This window comes from Clarias gariepinus, chromosome 15, assembly GCF_024256425.1.
Source record: "Clarias gariepinus isolate MV-2021 ecotype Netherlands chromosome 15, CGAR_prim_01v2, whole genome shotgun sequence".
Lineage (NCBI taxonomy): Eukaryota > Metazoa > Chordata > Actinopteri > Siluriformes > Clariidae > Clarias > Clarias gariepinus.
Genome location: NC_071114.1, coordinates 3,085,001 through 3,110,980, shown reverse-complemented (window position 1 = coordinate 3,110,980; position 25,980 = coordinate 3,085,001). Strand labels below are relative to the sequence as shown.

The 25,980-nt window shown below is 36.7% G+C and overlaps 2 protein-coding genes across 3 annotated transcripts in view; both read left to right on the top strand.

The window, feature by feature from the left end:
* The window catches only part of prmt3 (protein arginine methyltransferase 3), a 67,304-nt gene extending 64,581 nt beyond the window's left edge, over positions 1-2,723 (top strand). For both annotated transcript variants that reach the window (XM_053513891.1, XM_053513890.1), the window contains exon 16: positions 2,513-2,723. In XM_053513891.1, the coding sequence (XP_053369866.1) occupies positions 2,513-2,622 (110 nt within the window). In that variant the 3' untranslated portion in view covers positions 2,623-2,723. The remainder of the gene's footprint in view (positions 1-2,512) is intronic.
* A 9,261-nt stretch (positions 2,724-11,984) lies between these two features.
* slc6a5 (solute carrier family 6 member 5) overlaps positions 11,985-25,980 on the top strand; it is a 25,660-nt gene continuing 11,664 nt past the window's right edge. The window contains exons 1-9 of the mRNA XM_053513268.1: positions 11,985-12,333; positions 17,710-17,860; positions 18,447-18,578; positions 19,084-19,266; positions 21,578-21,725; positions 21,882-22,014; positions 23,521-23,655; positions 23,890-23,993; positions 25,552-25,676. Of these exons, the coding sequence (XP_053369243.1) occupies positions 11,992-12,333; positions 17,710-17,860; positions 18,447-18,578; positions 19,084-19,266; positions 21,578-21,725; positions 21,882-22,014; positions 23,521-23,655; positions 23,890-23,993; positions 25,552-25,676 (1,453 nt within the window). The 5' untranslated portion in view covers positions 11,985-11,991. The remainder of the gene's footprint in view (positions 12,334-17,709; positions 17,861-18,446; positions 18,579-19,083; positions 19,267-21,577; positions 21,726-21,881; positions 22,015-23,520; positions 23,656-23,889; positions 23,994-25,551; positions 25,677-25,980) is intronic.

Here is a 25,980-nt window from a genome sequence, read left to right as displayed (position 1 = left end):
AGTCTCATTGACAGTTACAGGAATCGTTTGATTGCATTGATTGCCTTCAAAGGTTGTGCAACACATTATTAAATTAAGGGTACCATCATTTTTGTCCAGGCCTGTTTCATACATTTATTTTTTTAAATAATTCTGTTGAAGCATAGTTGAATATATATACTGTATATAAACAGTACTACTCTATCATAAACCTTTCCCCTTTAACAGCAGTAAAAGCAGATTTTTTTTTTTTTTTTTTTGCTTGTTTGCTAAATGAGTAAACATTCATTTACCCCCAGTGGTGGAACATGAATTATATCAAAGTGATTATCTGATTTCATCAACAACACTGTATCCTCTCTCTCTCTCTCTCTCTCTTTCTCTCTCTCTCTCTCGGTCTGGTTTGTGAAGCGACTCCTCCTCCTCAATCTGGAGATGACAGACATGTCAGTGATCCAACCGCAGAGATCATTCTTTAACGTTCCTCTTGCTTGTTAAATGGTGACAGTGATACTGTTTTGTATGTAACGTTTATGTTGGTGTTATTCAAAGACTTTATTTTATATTCATGGGCTTTATAGTCAAGGATTAATTTAAAGAGTTATAGATACTTAAGTCTACATATTATTTAATACTGTGGTACTATGGTTGCATTTTATGTTAAAACTGAATTTTTTTAACCTTTTAAAAAATATTTTATGTTGAAATTCAATAGAAGGCTGGGTAAATACTATACCATCAGCACATTATGTTATCATTTACACTACCAGTCAAAAGTTTGGACATACTTTCAGACTCTATGGTCATTCCTGATGTTTATTTCTCTCTACACCGTAAAACAAGGTGTTCATCCAAAGCACTCAATAATCTCCTCTGAACAGTTGATATTGAGATGTTTATCTGCTCCTTCTGCTCTGTAAAGCTTCATAACAGCTCTAATCTGAGGTGCTGGTTGTTAATTGGTGATTTCTGAGGCTGGTGACTCTAAATGAACTTCTCCTCTGCAGCAGAGCTCAGTTTTGGTCTTGTTTTCCTGGGAAGGTCTTCATGGGAGACAGTTTCATCATGGAGCTTGATGGGTTTTACAAACACACTCGACACAATACTGTTCTTGCAAGAACTGTTCCAGAAAAGCTGAGCTCTGTGTCTTAAAATAACAACTGACTGCTTTTGCCTTGTACCCAATGCCATGTGTTGTTTCACAGTTCTTAAAAAATCTAGTATTGTTCTAGAATAGAGAAAATAGATCACTAAACAAAATAATAAATTATTAAGGTGTTTTCAAACTTATGACTGGTACTGTATATTACAGCTTTCAGCTCTACTTAAAAGGGGTTTAACAAAAAAAGTGCATTAATGTTCTGGAATAAAATCTCTAAAGTGGCTGATCACGACCCTGAAACCCCATCCAGTCCCACAAGATTTAATCAAGTCCAGAACACTCTGAGGAAGTAGGAGTTTCATTATCAAAGTCTGACATCAAGGGATGCCTTTAAATATAATGCCTCAAGATGCAAGCTAATGCTAACACTGAAAAAAAACAAAGACTTTGCTTAAAAATCTTAACAACAAAATAAAACAGAACTTCGCAGTACAGATGGATAACGACCCAGAACGTAGTGCGAAAGCAACCCAAGGCAAAGAAAATGACTTCTCCTAAATGTCATTCAGTTCATTTTACTTGAATAGCGCTTTTATTGTTTGTGACAACTTAAGTCCTAAAACTACTCAAAGCAGTCTTCATGAAGAGTAAGTGTACTGTAACTGTTCTCAGTTATCACATCTTTAAGCAAACTGTAAAGGCCCGTCCTCAGCCGCTGTGAGTGGTCTCCATGTGACCAGAACTCCAACTAGAAGTAGGGCACGTCCACAGGGCAGAAGGGGTCAGGATCACTAGAGGTCCATGTGTTACTTGAAAGAAGAGAGGGAGAGAGAGGGGGATAAGGAGAGATTGATAGGCCAAGGTCACCTGAACTCAACCCAACTGAGCTTCGTTTCACTTACTAATGAAGGGACAGAAAGCAGAAATATCCACAAACAAAGCAGCAGACGAACAGAAGAAGCTGCAGTGAAGGCCTGAAAAAGTGGCTCAAGGAGGAAACTATGTGTAAAGATGTCCCTGGGCTCCAGTTACCGACTGCAAAGGATTCACTACCATGTATTAAAGCTAATCCCTGTGATTAGGTTAGATTGTTTTTAATATCTGTTGAGACTGTAAGAATGGAGGGACTGTAAAAACAAGGGCTAACAGTTCCTAGGCAATATTTGTGTCAAACCCCTTGAATTAAAGCCGAAAGTCCAGACTAGACTGGTATACAGAGCCAAAAGTGCAAGCATTGTCTGTTGATTGTTTTATTGTTATTAATGTTGAATTATTGTTCATTATTTTCTCAGAAGTTTTATTGTAGATGTACATACAGCAGAAATGATGATATCGATTTATTGATTCAGCTCATATTGCATTCTTCTATTGAATTCTGTACTTCTCTCTCTCCCTCTTTTTTTTTTTTTACTCTGCCCTTTTGATATCCAGGTGACGAGCTGCCAGGACGAATAAGAGTCTGTAAAAACCGGAAGGACCCAAGAGCGTTAATCGTTACGCTAAACCTTGCTGATTTGAAGCAGACGTACTGTGTTCAGTAAAATTCCGTAACACTGACGGTTTTCATCGTGGGGCCAAACAGCTTTGCAGACAACAATTGATGCAGAATTCTTTTAATCTATAATAAAACTCTGGCAAAGAATTTGGTCTTGTTGTGTTTTATTGTAGAGTTTACATGTGCTTCTCTTTCCATTGTTCTAATGACCCTTTTTTTTGTCATGACTGATCGAGTTCTGTAGAGCGAAGGCCATTTAGACCACTTCTCCTGAGACATTAGAATATAATATATGACTGTCCAATTGTCTTTAGGCCATCTTTCTCCATCTGTTTAAAATTCAGCTGCTGCACTGGAAAGTGCTGATGTTAGATTTATACTTCACTGATCAGCACTGCTGATGCTAAAACTCATTGTCAAACCACATAATAGATAGAAAGAAAATTAATTCTACAATAATGATAACTGCAGCATTTGGGGTGAATGTTAAAATGTTTTTTACACCAACATCTCACCTGCTGTTTTTTTTTTAATTCTTATAATGTACAATAAAATACACTTATTTTATAATATTCTTCCTATTTGCTATCACTTCATCTTGTTAAAGGAGTGGCACTTGTGTTGCTGTAGAGTTTGTATTCATTACAGTATATGGATTTTTTGTTTGTGAAGTGTTTTATATATATATATATATATATACTGTATACAGGTGATGCTCACGCACTCACTCATTTCTATACCACTTTTCAAATTCAATTCAAATTCAAATTCAAATTTTATTTGTCACATACACAAACATACACAGTACGAAATGTAGTGAAATGCATTATACGACTGCCATTGACCCTAAAAGAGAGTTAAATTTTACAAATAAGAAATAAATATGAATAAAAGAAATACGATAGAAATTAAATAAATTAAATTAAACTAGGAAAAATAGAACTAAAAATAAAAATAGAAATGTGCTAGGAAAAAAAAAAAAAAAAAAAGACACTTTAATAACTTTGCACACCTACCTTCACAACTACACTACATTTTACAGTTTTACGTTTACATCCTGGACCAGTGCACAAAGACACTTTAATAACCTCTGCACTAAGACACTTTGTTCTATGCATATTTGCACACACCGTACAGTATATTTCAATTTGCACAGTATATTTCTATTTTGTACATCATATTTCTATTTTTATTTTTAGTTCTATTTTTTTTATTATTATTATTTTTTTTATCCTTTATCCTGTATTCCGGGTCGCGGGGAGAGCATGCAACCTCCATGCACACAGAGACGGGAATCAAACCCGGACCCAGGAGGTCCAAGGCGACAGTGCTAACCAGTACACCACAGGCTTTGCTGGCACTGCAAATTAATGCACACTTATTCAGATCACCTTTATCCTGCGATAAAGCGGGAAACGATAAAGGATAAAGGCAAGAACCTGATGTGCAGATGGGGAGAATTAAAATTAATTACTTTATATTTACATTTATATGCTATGGCGGAATATTTTACAATCACCAGATCTTACACCCAACTGAACAAATATGAGCGATCACAAACTGATGTGTCACACAACGCTCTCCACCACTATCCTCAAAATACCAGCCAAAGGAGTATTTTTCTAAGAACAGTGCTCCAGTACAAGTCCAGATGTATGTAGTGTATAATCTGTGCCTAGTTCTGTTGAAGCTATTCCTGGGTCCATGGTGGTCCAATTAGCAAGGTGTTTCCTTTAATTTGTCACTTATTGTATGGAAAATTCTCAGGATATCAGCAGTTTATGGAATCCTCAAAATCAACATCCATGCCACAATAGAAGACACCGAGCTTGATTGCACTTTTTCTTCATTTGGATGTTTGATGTGAACATTGCCTTGAACTTAAACCGGAGTCCTGGAAAGAAACCCACCGGGGAGAACATGCAAACTCCATGCACACAGAGACAGGAATCGAACCCAGACCTTGGAAGTGCAGGGCAACAGTGCTAAACACTATGCTATTGTGCCTAAATGCTGCCTTTTTTTTTTTTTTTTAAACATATTGATAATGCAGAAAACTTACATACTTAAACAATGGAAGATATACATTATGGTTTACGGCATAGTTTGGAGATGTAACTTAAAGAAGTGTTTGTGTACAACATTCCGTACTTACATACTGTAATCCGCACCTTATTAGCTCACCTGGTGCTTTGTAGACTCTTATGTGAAGGATCACTTAGCACCAATTCCCTTATCAATACCGCTATAACACCACACCACCAGTATCATAATCATGTTGTACCGGTAAAATTTTTTTGCTATATTTTAAATTTTTAATGTTTTTATTTATGTTGGATCCATGCGCTTATTTAGCCTGCGCTTAGTTGTTGTGTCTCGCTGCCTGTTCGATATCACCCTCTTATCTCATGAAGAATAAAGGAGTAATGTGACTAATTATATTGGCCTACTGTGTAATTAATGACCAACTGATCACTGAGATTATTATCTCATTTTAATGAGGGTTGGCGTCCCCCAAAAGGATTTCTTTTTTCTTGAAGTGTTTCATGATTTATTTTAGATTAGATTATCACCCAGCTGGTTTGGTTAAATTAGCATGCTTCTGGATTAAACCTTTGTCTATTTGTTTTGTGTTCAGAATGCAGTACTAATAATATACACTAGAAATCACACAAATATGTTTGTTTTATTTTGAAGATTGCAAAATTATATATTTGTGTCATGTTTTGCTGTGGTTATATTTCTGCAACACAAATGCTCATTCAAAAAACATGCCATTAAGTAATTAACCATCCATCTCAATACATTACCGTCAAGAACTGAGTAATGACACATAATTGGTAACAGTCACACAACTATCCCTGACTTGCTAGTGTGTAAGTAACTGAATCTAACATTGTAGAGCTGTGTTAATTAGTTAGCCATGTAGTGTATGTTTAATTCCATAGCATGCTCCTGCTCTGTCCAAATGAGGTGTGGTCCAATGTTTGGTAAAGTTGATCTCAGCACACAATTGTATAGAATTTGTTTCTTTATATACTGAGGCTCAATGTCAGTTCCCTGAAACTAAGAGGTCCAAACCTGTTCCAGCATGACAATGATACTACAGACAATTCTCGAGTTTGTTGGGACTTTACGCAAAAAATAAAAATTACAGGTGGCCTCTGGCCCAACTCGCATTCATCACCATTAGCTCATAAATAATAAATACATTTGTCAGCCCTCAAGAGCCCCCTATTGGTCTGGTGCCCCATGCAGTTGCCTGCCTTACTGGTTGACAAACAGTGTTCTCTGAATGCCCCTGTGGAAGCCAAATAGCCAGCCGATAAGACTTGAAGTGTTAAGATTGGAGTGGAAGCACTTGAGCATCCTGCACGCACCCCTGATCTCAACCCCGCTGAATGCCAGCTATGCACGAAGCTTCCTCGCAGGACATCAGTCTAGCCTCACTGATCCTCGTATGGGTGAACAGGCAAACTCCCACAACCCTCACTCTAAACTCTAACGGTAAGTCTTCTTCTGATAAGAAGTGTGAAGGTTACTATAACAACAACATCAAAGGAGACTAAATCTGAAACTAAATGGTCATACATATTATTTATCCATATATTTTAACTTACAGAGGATTATTATATTTTCTAACCTGCCGGATGTCAAAGTGTTGGAAGTAATAATTGGACTAAAACTTGATGTAGTGACTGATTGCTTCACAATCTCCATTTTACTTCACATTAGATAATTATGTCTCATTCAAATGAATCATAAATTGACAAAAATTAGAACCCTGGTATAAAGCTATAGAGCATTCATAAAATGCCAGCAGCATGTAATAGCAATTAGTTTTCCATGACACAATTGATAGCATTGGCGTATTGACTGACAGGTCAGACATTTTGATTAGCTAGTTATTTAGCGACCAATATAACCACATCACTAGGGTTAATAGAATCATTTAACTTAAAAAGACTGAAACATTTTCTCTGGTTTACTTTTAAAAACATTAATCCCTGACACATTAGACATCTTCTGGAGCAAGTACTACTCAAAGCATTTACACATCTAACTGTGATACACTCCTCCCATTTATCAAACTATTAATTACAAATCTCACCTGACCCCTGTCAGCTTTCAAACTAGAGACTAATATAAAATGTTTTTATTAAATTTTAAATTATAGATATGTCTGCAGCTTAGCAGAAAACTTTGGACAGAATTGTGTTTTCCTACATGTATTACTTGATCACAGTGCAGCTTTTAATGCACTATATTACAGTAAACGATAAATAATCACATCAGACTTTATTATTATAATATTACCTTTTTACAAAATACAAATGAGAATTGAACAGAACATTTTGGGTGTTGAGAAGCAAAAGGGAAAAAAATCAGTAATCTGTTTGATTGGTTTATATTCAGGGCATGTGACTGTGCTCAGAATGAATCACATTCAAACTCATTTAAAGTAACTACCATACACCTGCAATCATTAAATGATTCAAGTTAACCTTAAATAAAGTCCTTAAATGTTTCTATAGTATTTTTATGACATTTTCTTGGTTTAATTTGACTATCGAAGTCAAGTTCCTCAAAGTGCTTACAAAGTATGTTTGGCATCTCATTGTCAAAAAGTATCTAAAAGTACAGAATTCTGAAACATAAGATGTACTATAAAACACAGTGCTAAAAATGGATCACCACCATAACTATGAAGAACAGACTGCCATGAGACATACAGCAGCATTAAGGAGTGACAGGAATGCCTGGCCTGGGAAGTAAGATAGCTAGATTTTTGCTCCTACAAAAAATATTTCAAGTGGACTCACATGTGGCAAAACCTGTGTCTGAGACCAATAAAGAACTTTAAGGCATAACACTAAAAATATGTTTGGTAAAATCAGGACAGGTTATTCTACTCCCACACCTCACATTCTACCACAAAAAAAGCTTTGGTGAAACACAGTGGTTGCAGCATCATGCAACGGGCCTGCTTCTTTTCAGCAGGGACGGGCTTTTGTTAAGATTTTTGTTGAGCGAATTATGGACAGCTCCAAATACCAATCTCCAGTGTGGCACAAAAGTCTGGATCCATCCAAGTATAAATTATAGCAAATGCTCAGAGTTACAGCCTCTTAATTTGCAGCACTTGGGTATTTGCTGAATGCTATTTCTTAATATACATTTATAAATGTATTAGAAATGTTTAAATAAAATTATGAAATGTTGAAAGGATGTTACACACAAAGACGATTTTCTCCTTTAATGCAACGATTGTTCTGACGTCCTGACATCAGATAACCATGAAGACCAAAAAACTGCGTGGTGTTAGGTCTGGTTGTATTAAATCATCTATTGTTAGTTTGGAAGCCGTATTATAACTTCATACCTTCTCGTTCCATCATTTTGTGCCATAATCAAGAGAGACAGTGTGGTGTGACATTTACATCAAAACAGCAGTGTTTAAATCAGAATTGTCATATTAACACAATTTTTAAAGTATGATCATAGTATTACAAAGTAAAGACAGATAGATAAAAAAAAAACACTTTTTAGACTAATACTAACTCAAAGCACAAATCCAAGCCAAAAAAATCAATGGCTTGAAAGAAGATGATTTTTTGTTTCTTTGTGTTTCCTTAAATATTTCTATTCATTTCTTATTTGAATATTGTTGGTTTCTATATCACATTAAAGGTGGAAAAAATACAACATGGTTCATTATTTTATTTTATTTTATTTATTTATTTATTTATTTATTTATACATTGTATATGGATGAGTAAATGGGAACTCAAATAGATAAAGGCAGATGAGTACATAGTGGTAGTGTTAAAGGGATGAGTGGAGGGATGAATATAGGGGTATTAGAAGCATGACTACAGGGACGGATGGAGGGATGGAGAAGCAGAAATCAATTACGGTTATTCTGTGTTGACAGTGTAATTAAAGGCGGAGTGGCTTTATCTCTGATTTACGACATGTACTGCCTGAGTGATTATCATCCTCACCACACAACTGCACACACACACACAATGACACATAATAAAGCACTAACACACACTGCCGCAATAGACCCAAAACCCACACAGGCGCTTGTATGACCAAAGCAGTCCTGATACACACAGATGGGAACACACACACACACACACACACACACACACAAGTTTAGACGCAGTGCACTAAAGCACCTAGAGCCTACACACGCCGCAGTTCGGGGAGGGGGACTGGAGCAAGATCTCACACACACACACACACACACACACACACACACGGCTGAATAACGCACATGATGACGCACAGAGAATAAAGCAAGTTTAAAGTGATGCGGAATTGTTACGTGCACACGTGATGTCCAGCGGTCCCACTTTACACCCCTATGCTTAAGTGTTTAATATACAGTGAAAAGGGGCGGGGTTACTGCCTCTGGGGGTAAAAACAGCCACAATGCAGTAACTTCACATCTCTCTTCCCATCATTTTGTGCCATAATCAAAAGAGACAGTGTGGTGTTACATTAACATCAAAACAGCAGTGTTTAAATCCGAATTTATCTAATCATATTAATAAAATATTTATACAAAATATAATCACAGTATTACAAAGTAATATAAACATAGTATTTATCATGGGGATAAAATATCACCTCCTATATCAGGCGAAAACGACACATTTTGAAAATTTGTTCTGGATAAATTTTAAATAAAAATTAAAAAATAAAACCTTTTAGTAATTTTTCTTTCATGTGATTTAAATAAATATAAATATACTTCAGGCCCGCTTTAATTTTAACCTACTGTAATTCAGTTTTATTAACGAAATTCTTTGTTCACGCTTAAATATGTCGCCTTGTAATATTTTACTTTATATCAATATAGTCTTAAATATTAATATATTGATAATATTATTTTCTTAATGCAAAATTACGTTTCCTTAAATGTTTTGGACATAAAGTATTATTAATATTATTATTATTATTATTATTATTATTATTATTATTAATGCGTTTTAATGTATTCATTTATGTAGATATCAGACGAAATCGATGCCAATTATTAAATATCAAAGTTATAAATGCGTCACCCTGCCTGCACAACCTCACACAGCAGATGTGTGTAATTAGAGAAAGGTGAAATTTGTGATGCGTTGTACATGGCATAGTGTTACAGTATATGTGTATGTGTATCTCTCAGGCGGGTGTTTGATGGACACTGTATGCGCAATGCAGAGGATATGTTTTATGTCTACACCTGGCTCACTGAGATAAAAAAAAAAAATCGAGTGTGTGTTTTATTGTAACGAATAATATACTAAAATATTACACACCCGTACTGGAACTGCAGCTGTAGTCCCAAAAAATAACCCGGTCCTTTAAAGGCCTGTGGAAGCAGGAAATAGCGTGAAGATAAATATATATTATGATGGTGCATTGCCATCAGGGTGCAGGCTGGCCATGGTGCACCAGACAACCAGTTCGTCACCTATTTTCTATTTAATACTTAATACTGTGGTGAAGCGGAAAGAATGCCCTACACACACTCTAACACCCCCCTCCGGGTATTTATGTCCCCGAGATCCAATTATATCCCTAAATGAGGTTTAAAGGTGCACTCCAGTCGGGTGATAAAGGTAAATGAGTGTGGAGCTAAAACAAAGAAAGTGCACTAGATGGAAGTTTATAAAAGGGTTCTGCTAAAGCCAGTGACACAATCGAGACCCGGAAGTGACACACAAAACAAATCAGCACTGATAAACGTGTCTGTGTGGCACTGTGTGAGTTTAATCAGTGGGCATGATGGGCATGATGGGCACAGAGCGCAATGCAGGGGTCTGTTTTAATACTCACATGATTTTATACCTGCTTTCCTCCTTTCACCACATCCCTCACATAAAGGATACAGCAAGGGCGTCAATTAAACGTAATAAAGAAATAGATTAGTGTTTTAAAAATAAATAAATAAACGGTTTATTTGTCAACAAACTGTCAAAAAAAGTCCAGTTCTAAAAGTTACTACTCCCCTCTAAAAAAAAACACGCACTGCACGTGAAGGCTGATGATTTATCTGTAACTTGGTGCTGAAGGAAATGTGTGACGAGGTGAAGGGCACCTTGCTGTTCACTGACGCAAACCCACACACTTATAGAAAGCTTTGCACACTTTGCACAAACCAAATCCACTCCTGCCTGCCCGCCCGCGCGCTGCTGCTCCCCATCCGGCCGGCCTTTATTATTAATTTATTTTTATTCTCTCTCTCTCTCTCTCTCTCTCTCTCTCTTTCTTTCTCTCTCTCTGTGTCCGCATTCCTCCTGCACTGGTGCGCCCATGGTGAGTAGAGCACTGGTTTCTTATGTTTCGTCCTGCAAGCTGCTGTTATTTATTATAGTGCATTTATTTCTTTAAAATTCCGCATTAATTTTGAAACTTTAAGGTACATTTTATTACTTTTCCCTCCAGCTTTTGAAGATCTAGCGTTTTCTTTCTGCTTTTCATCAGAAATATTTACTCTTACGTTTTATTTAGATATAAAACAGTCAAATGCATGTTTTTTCGTTGTGTACGTGTGTGTACTTATTTTCTGGCTGTAATTATTTGACAGAAGTTCAGATGAATGCCAGATACCTTCTAAAGAAAGTTTTAAATCTGCCTGCATTATGATGCGACTCGATCCCCTAGTCTTATTATTATTATTATTATTATTATTATTATATTTTTCTTACTTTCTTTCTCCTTTTCTTCTTTTTTTGTCTTGTTTCGTGGTGCATTAATGCCGTTTGGGGGGGGGGGGGAATTGGAGGGGGGGGGGGTATTTGAGAACCCGCGATCCTTGCGCGCTCGCGCTCCTGTGCTGCCCATAAAACGCAGCGCGCGCTGAGTGACAGCGGGGCAAATGGGGCGGAAAATTAAAGCATCTTTCGCTGAGGGGTAAAAAACGAGAAGCGAGAGGAGCACGTGCTCAGAAAACGAGCTAAAATATCGCAAACGATCGACATATACAGACACACAGTGTATATATACAGTATATACTATTAAAATAGCCATTTAAAAATCATCCCTACATCCAGGGGAATATATTCTTCTTAATATTCTGTTGGAATATTTATTACTATTACAAACAATATATTGGTAAATGTATAATATCACGCAGAGCAAACTGCAGGGAAGCCTGGTGGAGATAAAAAGAAGGCATAAGCTAAAAACGAAAAAACATCTATAAATGTGACTAAAAATATTTTTTTATATTTTGAGCAAAAATTCGATTGTATTATTATTATTATTATTATTATATGGAGGTTCAGTAAAAAACATATTTAGTCTCCCAGTCTAACGTGAATTCTCTGAGCGCGCACACACACACACACACACACACAGCCCTGTCATTAACGGAGTATTTGCGCTGGACGCTTTTGCAGGATTTCTCCGACATGCAGAGGCAGCAGCACGAGGGCGCGGTCGGAGTTGCCCCTCGTGCTCCGGGGGACGCGGTTCAGTTGCCCCCTGATGCCACCGAGCGCAAAACCTTCTGCCCCGCGGAGAAGAAATCCGGAGAGACGGATTCCACCAAAGTGTACGGAACGTTTCCGAGCGGGGCCCCCGCTCCTCCTCCTCCTGCTCCTCCGGCTCCTGACCCCCATAAGGATGCCTCCGGGCAGTTTTTACCCCAAACGGATAAAGCCATGTCGCAGAATAACTGCCCCTCCTCCACAAAACAGGGGGCAATGGTGGTTCTGGGCACAGATGGCACTGCGTCTGTTCAGCTCAACCGGGTAAGTGGATGTCAAATTCACTTTTTGTTACTCAAAAGAGAGGCATTTATGGACAATTAAACCCGAATTAACCTCTTGGGGAGAGGGCTGGGCTAAAAGCATGTAGGGCGAGAACAAAGCTTTAGGGGCATTAGAGGTGGTACAACTACACCTGACAATCTGTTCTGTACTGCTGGGGTGAGAGCTGCATGACAAACAAACCATGCAGTGTGGAATTAACACATTAATATCAAGAGTGTTCACATCAGCATGAGTCAAAAAAAAAGAAAAAGAAAAAAAGGATGGATGTGACACTTACCCTAAGACCCGCAGTGCTGAGGTGTGGACAGCTTCACCTGCAGTCTGCTCATCAGGACGATTTAGAATTATTTTTCACCAAACTAAGGGCTGTGGAATGTAGATCTTAATACACAGAATAAACACTCACACAGTAGAATTAACACAGAATTAGAGAAGTTAGCTTCACCTGACAATCTGTTCTGTAGTGCTGAGGTCAGCATGTACAGTATGTTAGATCTGAATAGGAACAAAAAGATGCAGAAATAATGTCAGCTGTGTGCAGAGGGAAACAATCTGCAGTCTCACTTTAGAACATGCAATGCTGAAGGAAAAAATAACATCACAATATTTAAGTAATGAATACTTTGAGATCATACGCACATGCAGAAACAGAGAAATATTGTGTAAATTTAAAAGTAAAAGGCTAATTTTGTAAGTAATCGCCTACAGAACTGAGTCAACACAAGCTATATACGTGGTTAAAATACACCTGTCAAGCGTGATATGTACTGCTGAGATCAGCATTTTGGGAGAAAATTTTCAGCTTTCTGTGGAGCCCTAATGACAGGAATATACAGTAAATATTCCTTTTAAAATTATAACCAAGTTACAAATGAACACCTACAGTGGTGCATTACCTTTCTTCTTAGTGTTAGAGCAGTCAGTTACACCTGCAGTCTGTTCATCACTGCTGAGCTCAGCATCAGGGGAAACAAAAAATCCCAGAGAGTGTTTATTCGCAGAACAGGAAATGCCCTGGGGTGAATTTTAACAATTACGATAACAAATTAATGTGTACAGTGTTACAATGTTAAGGTCATAACACTATTGCTGCAATCATTTCTATATAGCTGAAGTCAGCATATGTACTAAAGAGAGAGAGAGAGAGAGAGAGAGAAGGAAAAAGGTCTTAATGCACAGAAATAGAAATGCAGTGTTGAATTAACACCTAAAGCACAGAATAATACCATGTTCAAAGTAGGAATTAACTACGATGTTAAATTAGTAAAAATTTTAACCTGGCATTTTGTTGATTTCTGCTGAGCTCAGCACATATACAGAAAATTCTCTCCTTTACAGGACGATTTGATATGTTAATTTTATACAGAATGTAACCATAGGATATTAATTCAAACACATTTTAAATGAACATTGTTTTTAATGTTTAAACACATTTTAAATGAACATGATTGTAAAGGACACTGAGTGTTTAATTCATCCTTCCAGCACTGAATCAAAGCTCACGATGATGAATTAGCACCTGCAGTCTTAAACCCATTACGTTTCTCTGCATCACACTGAAGCTGGGTCTCTATTTTTGAGATTTTACACATCACACATTAACACTAACGTGTGTTTGGTGTTTTCTTTTTTTCTTTAGCCCTGCAGAACATAGTCATTTTATTTTATATCGGGTTTATAGGTTATTTTCTGTCCTGCGGTTAAGGTTAGGGTTAGATCAAGGTGGAACATAGCTTTAATTATCTGCATTAATAATTATGTCAAAGGAAAACCCTGGAAGGTGTGTGTGTGGCCGTGGGGAATTATGATTCTTGAATATCTGGGCAATATTTTTGTAATCCATTTGCTAGCAGAGTGGTCCCACGGGGGCAGTTTATGGCAACACATATAACCCAGTGCTCTTAACTCTGCACTGCTTTAACACTGTATAAATGCACTGCAGCGTTAACACTGCAGTTGTATACTATAACCTCAGTACTGTAGCCTCAACACTGCACAACTGTAAGTTTGAACACTTCACTACTGTACCCCAGTACTGCAGGTTTAACATGGCAGTGTTGGACAATGGCTCGTTAACACAACACACTGTAATAGGTTTAACACTACATTAATATACTGTAGCTTTAATACAAAACTGCCAAAGCTTTAACACTGGAATTAATTACTGCAGTTGTAAAATCATATCACTGTACATCACATCACTGTGGATCACTGCCAACACTGTGTTACTAGGTCAAAGCTGAAACACTGTACTGTACTGTAACCGTACTGTAACAGCACTGCATGCTTTATAACGCACGGTACTTGTGTACAGCAGCCTTAACACTGCACTGCGGGCTCAACACTAAATTACAGTGCTGCAGTTTAGTGCACTGCGGTTTGGGACGGAGCCAACCAGTTGTGACGGTGCTTGTGTGACACTGCAGTATAACTACTATTGTCTTTTCACAGAGAAAAAAAACACATTTATGCTGTACACACACTTATTGTACCACAAACACACCAACAGCAGGGTGTGATTTGCAGTGTTTAAATCGCAGTGATTTGTAGTTGTGATAAATGAATCACAAACGAGTGAGTCATGAAAATAATCAAATAACATGCTGCGTATTCATCTGTGATTATTAAAACTTCTACAAAATTTCGGATGATGTGCCCGTATCTGTTGGTACATGAAGTGAGTTCTGCTAGTGTGAGGTCTGTTTCTGTTTCTCCTGAGATATCTACTTGTTTTATGATCTTTTTGTTTTCTCACTTTGTGTACTTTATTCAGCTGGTTTTTTAATCCTGGTGTTTCTAATTATTTCTGTCCTGACTCAAGTTTGTTTTTTCCACTTGTGTTCATGTGGTAAAATTCATTAAATGCCTCTTCTCACTATTTCTATTTAATGAAAAAAAAATATATATAGATTATTATATAAGCACTTCTATATATAGATATTGTGTAAAGGACTAAAGATTTATTTATTTCAGACATTTATTTATGTCTACATCAATCTAAACAGGATATCATCACAAGCATGGGCCTCAGTGCTGCAGTCAGCAAGCTGTTTGAGAATGAAGACAGTGAAAACTGGATAACTAGCTTAGAGAAATGGAAGAATTATAACAGATTTGTCCGCATTCTGTTTGCTAAATCATAAAGCAAGATGTATTCCACCTTAGTGGTGTTTCCTACTGGTGTGTTCAGGCGTTCATTCCTCTCTGTTATAATTATATCTAGACGGGTTTTTCCTTCCTGTAAGTGATGAAGAATGCTGTCTACCACTTTTGAGGTTTGTGGTCAGAGCATAGGATTTGGCAGGATGATCAGGTGGTTCATCAGCAGTAAAGCTTTGTACCAAGTGGATGAGGTTGGTGAAGACCAGGATAAAAATGTTTTGACATAGGATAAAGGTGATCAGTCAGAATATACTGTATTTATATTGCCTGATGGAGTATCTTGCCTCCAAGTGTACAACTGGACAAAACAAAGCCAGAATAATGTGTCACAATGGACCTCTTCACTGTAGGGGTCAACTATTCAGACCTTTACCATTCTCCTGGAGTCCATTTAATTCAATTCAATTCAACTTTATTTGTATAGCGCTTTTAACAATCTTCATTGTCACAAAGCAGCTTCACACAATCGAAAGAATTATTTAAGTTTGTATGGAATGTAAGTGTGTATAATTGTGTTTAAAATTCTATGTTTAAATATTTACTCAAAACTCACTAGTTTTCCGAATGTTACACCTGAATCCACCTGTCCTCTGCATGTTTTTTCTTTGTCTGTTTGTTGACTGTTTTTCTACTCATTGTAAAGTGTCCTTGAGCTCTGAAAAGGCGCAAATTATTATTATTATTAATCAAAATGGTCAGTTTGTGCCTGGTGAGCAAGCCGAGGGCGACAGTGGCAAGGAAAAACTCCCTGAGATGGTAATAGGAAGAAACCTTGAGGGGAACCAGACTCAACAGGGAACCCATCCTCATCTGGGTGATAACAGAGAGCAGGGATTGATCTGTACTCATACTGTGTTTTAGGTGGCAGCCAGTTCAGTATAACAGTTGATGTTAATTGATGTTAATATAAAGTCAAGGTAATTATTGGAGACTCAGGTAGACTCGTAGGAAATTCCAGTCCTGAACTATCGAGCAACTAAAGCCAAGTCAAGTCCTCAAAGAAACAGCTGTCAACACCAGTCAAGCCCAGAACCGTCTTCATGGTAGAGTGAAACCATCCCCAGACACCAGACAGAGACACACGGGGCGTCTATTTGACGAGATCTCCAACCAGAAGGGGGGCACCAGGATGGGTCAGAGGGAGTCTGGATCACTGGCAGCTCAGGAACGACATGTGTAGCTCGACAGAGAGAGAGAAAGAGAGAGAGGGGGAGAGAGAGGGGGAGAGAGGAGAGCAGAAGAGGTTACATGTGCAGTGGTCCACCTATCAAATATACTGTATAGCGACAGATGACTTCTATAACCCCAACAATGCACCATGTTTTACTTTCCTTTCATTTTTTCCTTTTGATTAATTTTAATTTCATTGTGGCTTATAGAAAAGATCTGCAAACATTACTTTTTGGTAATGTTTGCAGATATCCTTTAAAAATAACATTTCTGCTACTTTACAACAGAGCTGGTGCACTGGACACTGATCATTTTCTAAAGATTGCTGGCTGCATTAGGGTGGTGTCTCATGGTAACTGTTTTCAGTTCATCTTACTTACTGTTATTGGTCCCCAACTGGTCTCCATGTTCCTCTCGAAGTCCTTCCAGGCTTTCATAAGGTTGCCAGATTGGTATTTTCACTTTAAAACTTGCTTGGATGACAACCCTCATATGTTTGTAAACCCCACTCTTATTACCACTGTGGATCCTAAACGGTAATCTACTGGCACAATGATACATAACATATTGTTATAACATATTGTACTCAGGTTGAAACTCTCTCACTGAATGCAGATTATTCCGGTGTTTTCCGAGCGTCCATTTGAGTCTCTCATTTTGAGCTAATGTGTGTGATTAACAATGAACTTTTACTGAGAGAAGATTTTTTTTCTGTCTGTTTTACAATTTCTGACAGAAAATTGTCTTGAAGATAAACACCAACTTTCCACGTGTTTGTTGAATTAGAGGAAATGTCCTCCTGAATTTATGAGAATGTTAGAGGATTATTATTATGATGACAACAGCAAGGTGGCACAGCCGTCTCTCAGACCTGAACTTGGACTACTGACTCTGCAGAGATTTTTACCCTGCTTGTCTCCACATGGGTTTGGGTTCAAAAACGTGCCAGGATGTGGATTGTGTGTATCGCTGTCAACAGTCACAGATATTCAGTGTTTTAAAAAGCTTTTCTCTTCCTTACAGGAGGATCAAGATGATGATGAAGAAGGTGATGAGAATAAAGCCAGAGGAAATTGGTCCAATAAGCTGGACTTTATCCTCTCGATGGTTGGCTATGCTGTGGGTTTAGGAAACGTGTGGAGGTTTCCATATCTCGCCTTTCAAAACGGAGGAGGTGAGAGAAACTAAAAGTCGAACATTATTATAGTAATGTTTACTTAACACGATAGTGTGTAAAGTTAGAGTTCTATTTATAAACCTAAGCAGCCACATATTTATTGTGTTTATTTATTAAATATTATCTCTAAAGTTTCAGTGAATGCTCGAAAACTTATTGTTCATTACAAAATCCTATAAATCTGATGAATCTAACTGATAAGATAATATTGTTTATTTCTGATCATTTATTACTAATTAAGAGATTATTATTATTATTATTATTGTTAATATATTAGACTCTATATATTCAGACAAACATGTATACATATAACTCTGACTGTCCAGCTTGGTTTAACAGGACTATAAATCCATCCTATAATCCAGTATAGCTATACTGTATTAGTTGCTATATTGAGTAATTATTAAACTTTTATTATATGATTATTCAGTAATAATATACCTTAAGTATTATTATTTTACCATCTCACAATAGCTGGTGTAAACAAAGATATACAGTATTAGTTCCACAATGTCTATGCGTGCGTGTGTGTGTGTGTGTGTGTGTGTGTGTGTGTGTGTGTGTGTTTGCCTCCCATTTGCAGGTGCATTTTTGATTCCATACTTGATCATGTTGGGTCTTGCTGGAATTCCCATCTTCCTTCTGGAAGTTTCTTTGGGCCAGTTTGCCAGTCAAGGACCAGTTTCTGTATGGAAGGCTATTCCAGCTTTACAAGGTAAACTTAAAACTTTAAACGTAACGTTAAGCTCACATTTCCACATTTAAACCTTGCATTCATGCTATAATTTTCATGTTTTTAAGGTAAAATATTTTAACCCCCCCCCCCTCCTGCTTTTCAATATCATGTCTGTTTTTTTTTTAAACTTTAGTTTCTTTAATCTTTCCTCAGAGTATTTAATAACCATTATGTTTTCTACACAGCTGGTCAAACATCACTACTAAACATAACAGCAGTGCAGTTGTAGCCTGTTATACAGAAGTTTGTTCTGAGTGCCACTACACTCACCTTTACATTAGCCTTAATTTATATTTACCCTTACAGGTATTTACATGACAATTAGGTACTCACAGGAGTCTAATATAGATCATTACAGTATATCATCAGTGGGATGATCATGTTCCTAAAATAAATATTATGCATCAGTTTCATGTCTTAGTCCGTGATGTGTTTGCCTGTTGGTCAGTAATGTGCTGTATCTTATCTCGTTTATTTATTTTAGGTTGCGGGATTGCCATGTTGATTATATCAGTCTTGATAGCCATATACTATAATATAATAATGTGCTGGACACTGTACTACCTGTTCGCTTCGTTCACTTCGTTGAAGGGCTTATTGCCATGGACTTACTGTACAAACGAATGGAACACAGCTGAGTGCAAAGACAAAGACATGCTGCAGCTGGGTAAGGACCAACGGTCTGTCTGTCTGTCTGTCTGTCTGTCTGTCTATCTATCTATCTATCTATCTATCTATCTATCTATCTATCTATCTATCTATCTATCTATCTATCTGTCTGTCTGTCTGTCTATCTATGTAAAACAATACAATACAATAAATGCAGTTTAATTAATGCATATTCTTTTCTGCTTAACAGAGTTTATCTTCTTGTCCATTCAAATATTCATTTTTTTACATCCTCTCTTTCTCTCTCTATCTTTCCTCTAACACTCCAATTCATTACATATCCATAACAGCATAATTTGTTCATTATTGTTTTAATAATCTATTTAAGCTTGTTTTGGATAAGCACAGACAAAGGGAGCGAAAAGCTAAAGCTAAAAGATTTTTTTACGCCAGAAGTTTCTTACTAACTTCTCCATCCACCATCCAACCACCCCCCCCCACCCCCCCCGCCCACACCCTTTTTGCCTTCCCTATTGTTTCTGTATACAGCTGTGGCCAGACGTTTTGAGAATGACACCAATATAATACTTTTCCACAAGGTCTGCTGCTACAGTGTTTTTAGTTCTTTTTGTCAGATATTATTATGGTAAACTGTAGTATAATTACAAGCATTATACAATATATAATTACATTATAAATGTCAAAGGCTTTTATTGACAGCAACTGAAGGGAAATGTCTTCTTTTTGAAATGTATGAAGGTGAGCGCTACCATCAGTTCTGTCATGCCAACAGTAAAGAATCCAGAGACCATTCATGTGTGGTGTTGCTTCCCAGCCAAGTCACTCACAGCTTTTGCCTTCGAACACAGTTATGGTTAAAAACGGTACAAAAACATTCTTAAGAGCAACTTCTCCCAACCATCCAAGAACAGTTTGTCTTTTCCAGCATGATGGAGCTCCTCGCCAAAAGGCAAAAGAGGGTAAATATTAACCCTTTGAATAATCTTAATGTAACTGTCATTAAAAGCCTTTGACTCTTATGAAATGCTTGTAATTACACTTCAGTATACCAGAGTAACATCTGACAAAAAGACTTTGTGAAAATTTATATTGTGCCATTCACAAACCTCTGGCCACATCTGTAGAAAAATACTAAAATAATAATTGAAAAAATACAAATATTATTATTAAATAAGACAAAATTATAGTAATTAAATGAGCTATGATGTAAAAGAGCGAGTTGTTTGATGTTTTTAGTGGATTCAGCAATAAAAGCTGCTTACTGGACAGAAAAAGTTGCAGTGAGAGTCACACGCCCTCTAGCGGTCATTTGGAAAACGGCATCTTGAAAACAGCGACATCTGTAGTCCACCTGGAGAACTGCACCTTAACCCAACACTGCAGCTTTACTTCATGTTAAAGCTCACAGATTATAATTATTATAATCTATAGATGGCAATATGAACGCATAGAACACTTTTTGATAGAAACCTTCTGGAATACAGTGACAAATTTATTGTAATCTACGCTCAGAAATCGATAAAACAGTATATAGTATAAAAGCAAAGGTTCTGGTGATAATCACACACTTCAACACAGTGCGAGAGGTCATTTAGTATAATTTCTATATATTCTGTGTCTACCACTAAAACTTTTATTTGTTATTGATATTTGATCATTTGATATTTGTAATCTGACTGTTTTTCTAAGCATTGTTTAATATTATACTGTAGTGATGTGTTGATCTGATATTCTGGGTGAATCTAAATCAGTGAGAGTGTAAGCCATGCTGTACGCCTCACTACACAGCGAGAATGATTTCTATAAATTAAAAGTACAGTAGCATCCATTTGTAGAGCAGTTTTATTCTCTTATTACTTGGTAGCCGGTATTATCTATTCAATAGTTACAGTAGTCGGTTAGTTTGATCGAGTATAACCTTTTACCAAAACAGCAGAAATGAAAAGACCAACAGATGGACTCACAACTCCGAGTGTGTAAGTAATGAGCCCACTTTATGGTTAGAGTTTTATAATTAGTAAACATATTTTTTATATGATTTATATTTAAAATTAGCAACAACTTTTCCACTTACCTCCACCCTTTTTATTCAATGTAAAAATAATTATTGGTCCCGTTAAAAATGTGCATTTTGAAAGGCCTTTGGAAGTATTGTTCAGTTTGGAACGGTCATAGACATGGCTGTGGTAAGTCCTTACCCTCCCACAACCCTCTATATACTGATTTATACCCTGCTTTCTCACCTCCAGAATAAAATGTGGTCCAAATAACAGAATTCAACAACTCTACAAATCTTACTTTCCTTTAGTCACACTTTATACACTATATCTGTTTTTCCTGTGTAACAGATTCCTGCATCCTTCGAGACAGAAACATCACCTCCATTAAAAACAGCACATTTTGTTTGTCTGCAAACGCCGCTGGGAGTTTAAGCAAACTGCTAAATCTCACCACGGATAACAGAACCTACGTCAGCCCCAGTGAAGAATACTTCAAGTGAGGGATTGTTAAAGGATTTTATAGTTAAAAATAAAATAAGTTTAAAAGTACTCATGTTTAAATTAAATTATTATTTTAAAATACAGTGCAGTAGTAGTGATTTTTCTCAAAACTGAGTTTCTGAAAATGAGAGTTTTTTTCCGCTCTTTTTAGATATAACGTGTTGCACATCTCCAAAGGGATTGAGTATCCAGGAGATATCCGCTGGCCCCTGGCCGCTTGCCTCCTCCTGGCATGGCTCATTGTGTATGCATCCCTGGCTAAAGGAATCAAGTCATCAGGCAAGGTAAAACAGCGAGCTAATGCATTCTCTTTAAAACTACCATTGGTCTTAATTTCCAATTCATTACTTTCTCTTTACAGGCAGGCTTCATTGCTGTGAGATTAGCATCGTGCCAGAGTTGCATTTTTAAAAATGTGGACTCTGTTGGTCTATACTGCCCCTCTGTGTCCATTCAGTGTCAATGCAATAGATAATAATGAATAATTTCTACAGTTGAAACTTAAAAATACTTAAACAACTGGTCATGACCTTAAAAGGAAAGATGAAATAGAATAATTGTGCAATAATAGAAGAGAAAAATTGCAGTAAGAAAAGAACGTAAAATATAAAATCCACAAAATTACAGATTTTCAGTTAAAATTAAACACAATTAAAAATAGTAATATATAAAGTGTATTATAGAAAATGTGAATATGTATCAATTTATTCTGAATGATTAGGATTAAAAAAAAATTATGTTCTATATTTATTTATTTATTTACTTATTTATTTAATGGATCTCGACCCATGTAGGAGTTTTTTTTCTTTTGGGAAATAAGATACAACATGCTCTATACACCGACTGGTGCAGACGTGTAGCATAAATTTAGTAAAGGATACCGACTTTGTATATTGACTTTGTACCAAATTTGTATGAGTTTCTTATTCCAGTGTTATTAAACAGCATACGTCCTGTTGGGAGGAGATTTTTTCCTCCTTTTTTATGTTGACCAATCAGATAAAAACTTTTACTCTCCCTCCTTTTTTATGCGTTTGGCCAGCTGTGAACATCAGGATATAAAGTGTTGATGCAGTGCTCTTGGCATTTCAGCCACCACATGAAGACGTGCTGCTTATTTATTGCTTTTCTGTTGTAATTTGCTGGTGAATATAGAAGCTTTATATCGTTTTTCTCCAAACTGATCTAAATTGATTTCCAGTAAGCAGCTCCAGCTTGCCCGTGAGCCCTGTCTGTGCAGTGTGTGTGTGTGTGTGTGTGAGTGATCTATCAGTGTCTGTATGAGTTCACTTCAGAGCCTGGAGTTTCTTCCTCCCAAAACATGCCAGGAGGTGGACTGGCTATGACAAATTACCCTAAGGATGAATAAGTGTGTGTGTGTGTAGTGTGTGTGTGTGTGTGTGCGTTGTGCCCGACAGTGGATTGGCACCCCATTCAGGATGTGTCCCCACCTCCACTGTGTGTCCCGAGTTCCTGGAATAGCTCCTGGATTCACAGAGACAATGTGGTTTTAAATTAGTCTTGTGAAAAGAGAACATCCTGGGATATTATTTTCTTTTAGGCGATGTTAGGTGGGCGCTACAGGAGTGATGTGCAGACTGTAAAGCACACGGTATCCTGTCTGGTAGAATGTTATCATCTTTCTTGATGAGTTGTGTGCTGAATGTTTCTGAACATGTTGTACAGGAGTCACATTTCTATAAATTTGATTAATAAAACACTTCTTCTGCTCATTCATTTGATTTCTAAATGTGAAATGTTAAACAAGTGTAACATTTGTTATTTGACAGGTGGTGTATTTTACAGCCACGTTCCCTTATGTGGTTTTGGTGATTTTGTTGATCCGTGGAGTGACGCTGCCTGGCGCAGGCTCCGGTATCCTTTACTTCATTACGCCGAAGTGGGAAAAACTCAACGATGCCAAAGTAAGAAACCTTTTTATGACACAAAATTCACAACATACAGTATCACCATGTGCACATTATTCCCTTATGAATGTTTATTCCCTTATGAATGGGACATATAGTACATGGACTCAGATTTAGAAACAGTTTTATTGTCATGTCACATTTTACACCATTATTATATTAATTAATTAATTAATCTCTCTCTCCCTCTCTCTCTCTCCCTCTCTCTCTCTCTCTCTCTCTCTTACTCAGGTGTGGAAGGATGCTGCCACTCAGATCTTCTTCTCCCTCTCTGCTGCATGGGGAGGTTTAATCACGCTCTCCTCATACAATAAATTTCATAACAACTGTTACAGGTAGGGTTCACTGATCCATTTAATTAAATTAATTATTGTAATTAATTGTATGTTTGTTTTATTAATTAACCAATTAATTTTAGGTGGTTAATTTCAGCTCACAGTGTATAATGTGTCACATGCAGTCTACTCGAATTGCTCTAATTTTGTACAGATGATTTAATTAATGGAATAAACTGAAAGTAAAGTAATAAATATTTTCACAGTTAAGCTAGACGTTAGCATTGGGGTGCCTTAACTTCAGCAGTAAAGCATTAAGGCACAATAAGAGAGTGTTATTGAATTAACGTTAACATCTGTAACATCTGTTGTTGTTGTAAGTGTGATGGGAAAATCATATTAGTATTAGTGAATAATTACTCACCATGTGTTATTAGGGCTGGAACGCTTGCTTTCACTAAAGAGTCTTTATTACTAAAGAGGCAGAGACATTTTTTACACAATGTTAGCACGTAATCTATCACACCAATGCATGCAATCTGAACTCCTTCAGTTAAAATAATTTCCTGTTAAAAAAAAAGTTAGTCTTTAAAGTCCACCCATTCATTCAACATGTACTCGTTTTCTTGGAAATATCTGAACTGACTCCTATATAAGGATGAGATCCAATGTAGAAGACCAAAGAAATCGTCACAAACACGATGCTGTTCATAGTGACATCACATAATGGAGATTCAGGACTTTCACTCATTTTAGATGATTGTTTTTCTCCAGGAAACAAGGCTGTCTTTAACAAAACTTTCCTTTTATGTAAAAATTGGTAATATTTTCAGAAGGACAAGAAATCTAAACAGAGAAATAACGTCACCACATTGTGCTGAGACATACAGTATGGTAGAACAAAACTCAACACTTTGTCCTTGTTCCAAAATGCCACCTGTATGATTCTTTATAAATTACAGTCTAAACATCTAATCATTAAACATTAAACATAAATGGCACAAAGAAAGTGCAGGCAGATTTATACATCAGGACGAAACTGCAGCAGGTGGAGTTATAGCGTTTGGCAAAATCATGAAGGATTCATGCTGATATAAGCAAACGGATATAAGCTATAAGCTATATTTTGCCATTTGTGCAACCTTTTGCACAAATAAATATGTGTAAATATTCACAAAATATTTTAATAGTTTTAATATAAAAATATTTTGTGCATGTTTCCTTTGAGTAAAAAGTGTGTTAAAATACATAAATGCCAAAATGTTTTATACGAATGGTCAAAAACAGTCCCTGAGGGACAGGAAGTACTCTGAAACCATGCAGTGCACTGGATATAAATGAGGAAGTGCCATTAGTTGTATTCAATATCAGCACAGCAGTGATTCAGTCATAGGCAAGAGGGGCAGCCCGAGTAAACCCCATAGGTTTCTCTTTATATTTAGTTTGGAGCAATTTAAAAGTAATTACTAAAGAGACAATGTGTTGTTTAAGATGTGTGTTATTCTTTATATTGTATATGTCTTCAGATGCTTGTAATTATTTCACTTACTTGGGCTCTGGAAGGTGCTTTATAAAAGTACATAATTTTCTTATAGATCTTTATCTTTTCCTCCAACAGGGACACTATAATAGTAACGTGTACAAACAGCGCTACCAGTATTTTTGCTGGTTTTGTGATTTTCTCTGTCATTGGATTCATGGCTCATGAGCTTAAGGTTCCGATTGAGAGAGTGGCAGATGAAGGTAGGTCAATAAAGGGACCTGTAATAATAAATAGAGCTGTTTTTTTCATTGTAAACTACTTGGAGCTAATAAATAATATTATTTAGTTATATGTTTAAGTGTGTGCTAACACAAGGACAAGAGGGAAAGACACAAGCAATGGTCCTTAAAAAAGCAATTGTTGCTGCACTTCATTCTGGAAAAAGGTTTTAAAACCATTTCCAAACTATTTCGAGTTCAGCGTTCTACAGGAAGACAGATTATTCACAAGTGGAAAGCATTTAAGACAGCTGCCAGTCTTCCCAGGAATGAAGATCCCTGCACA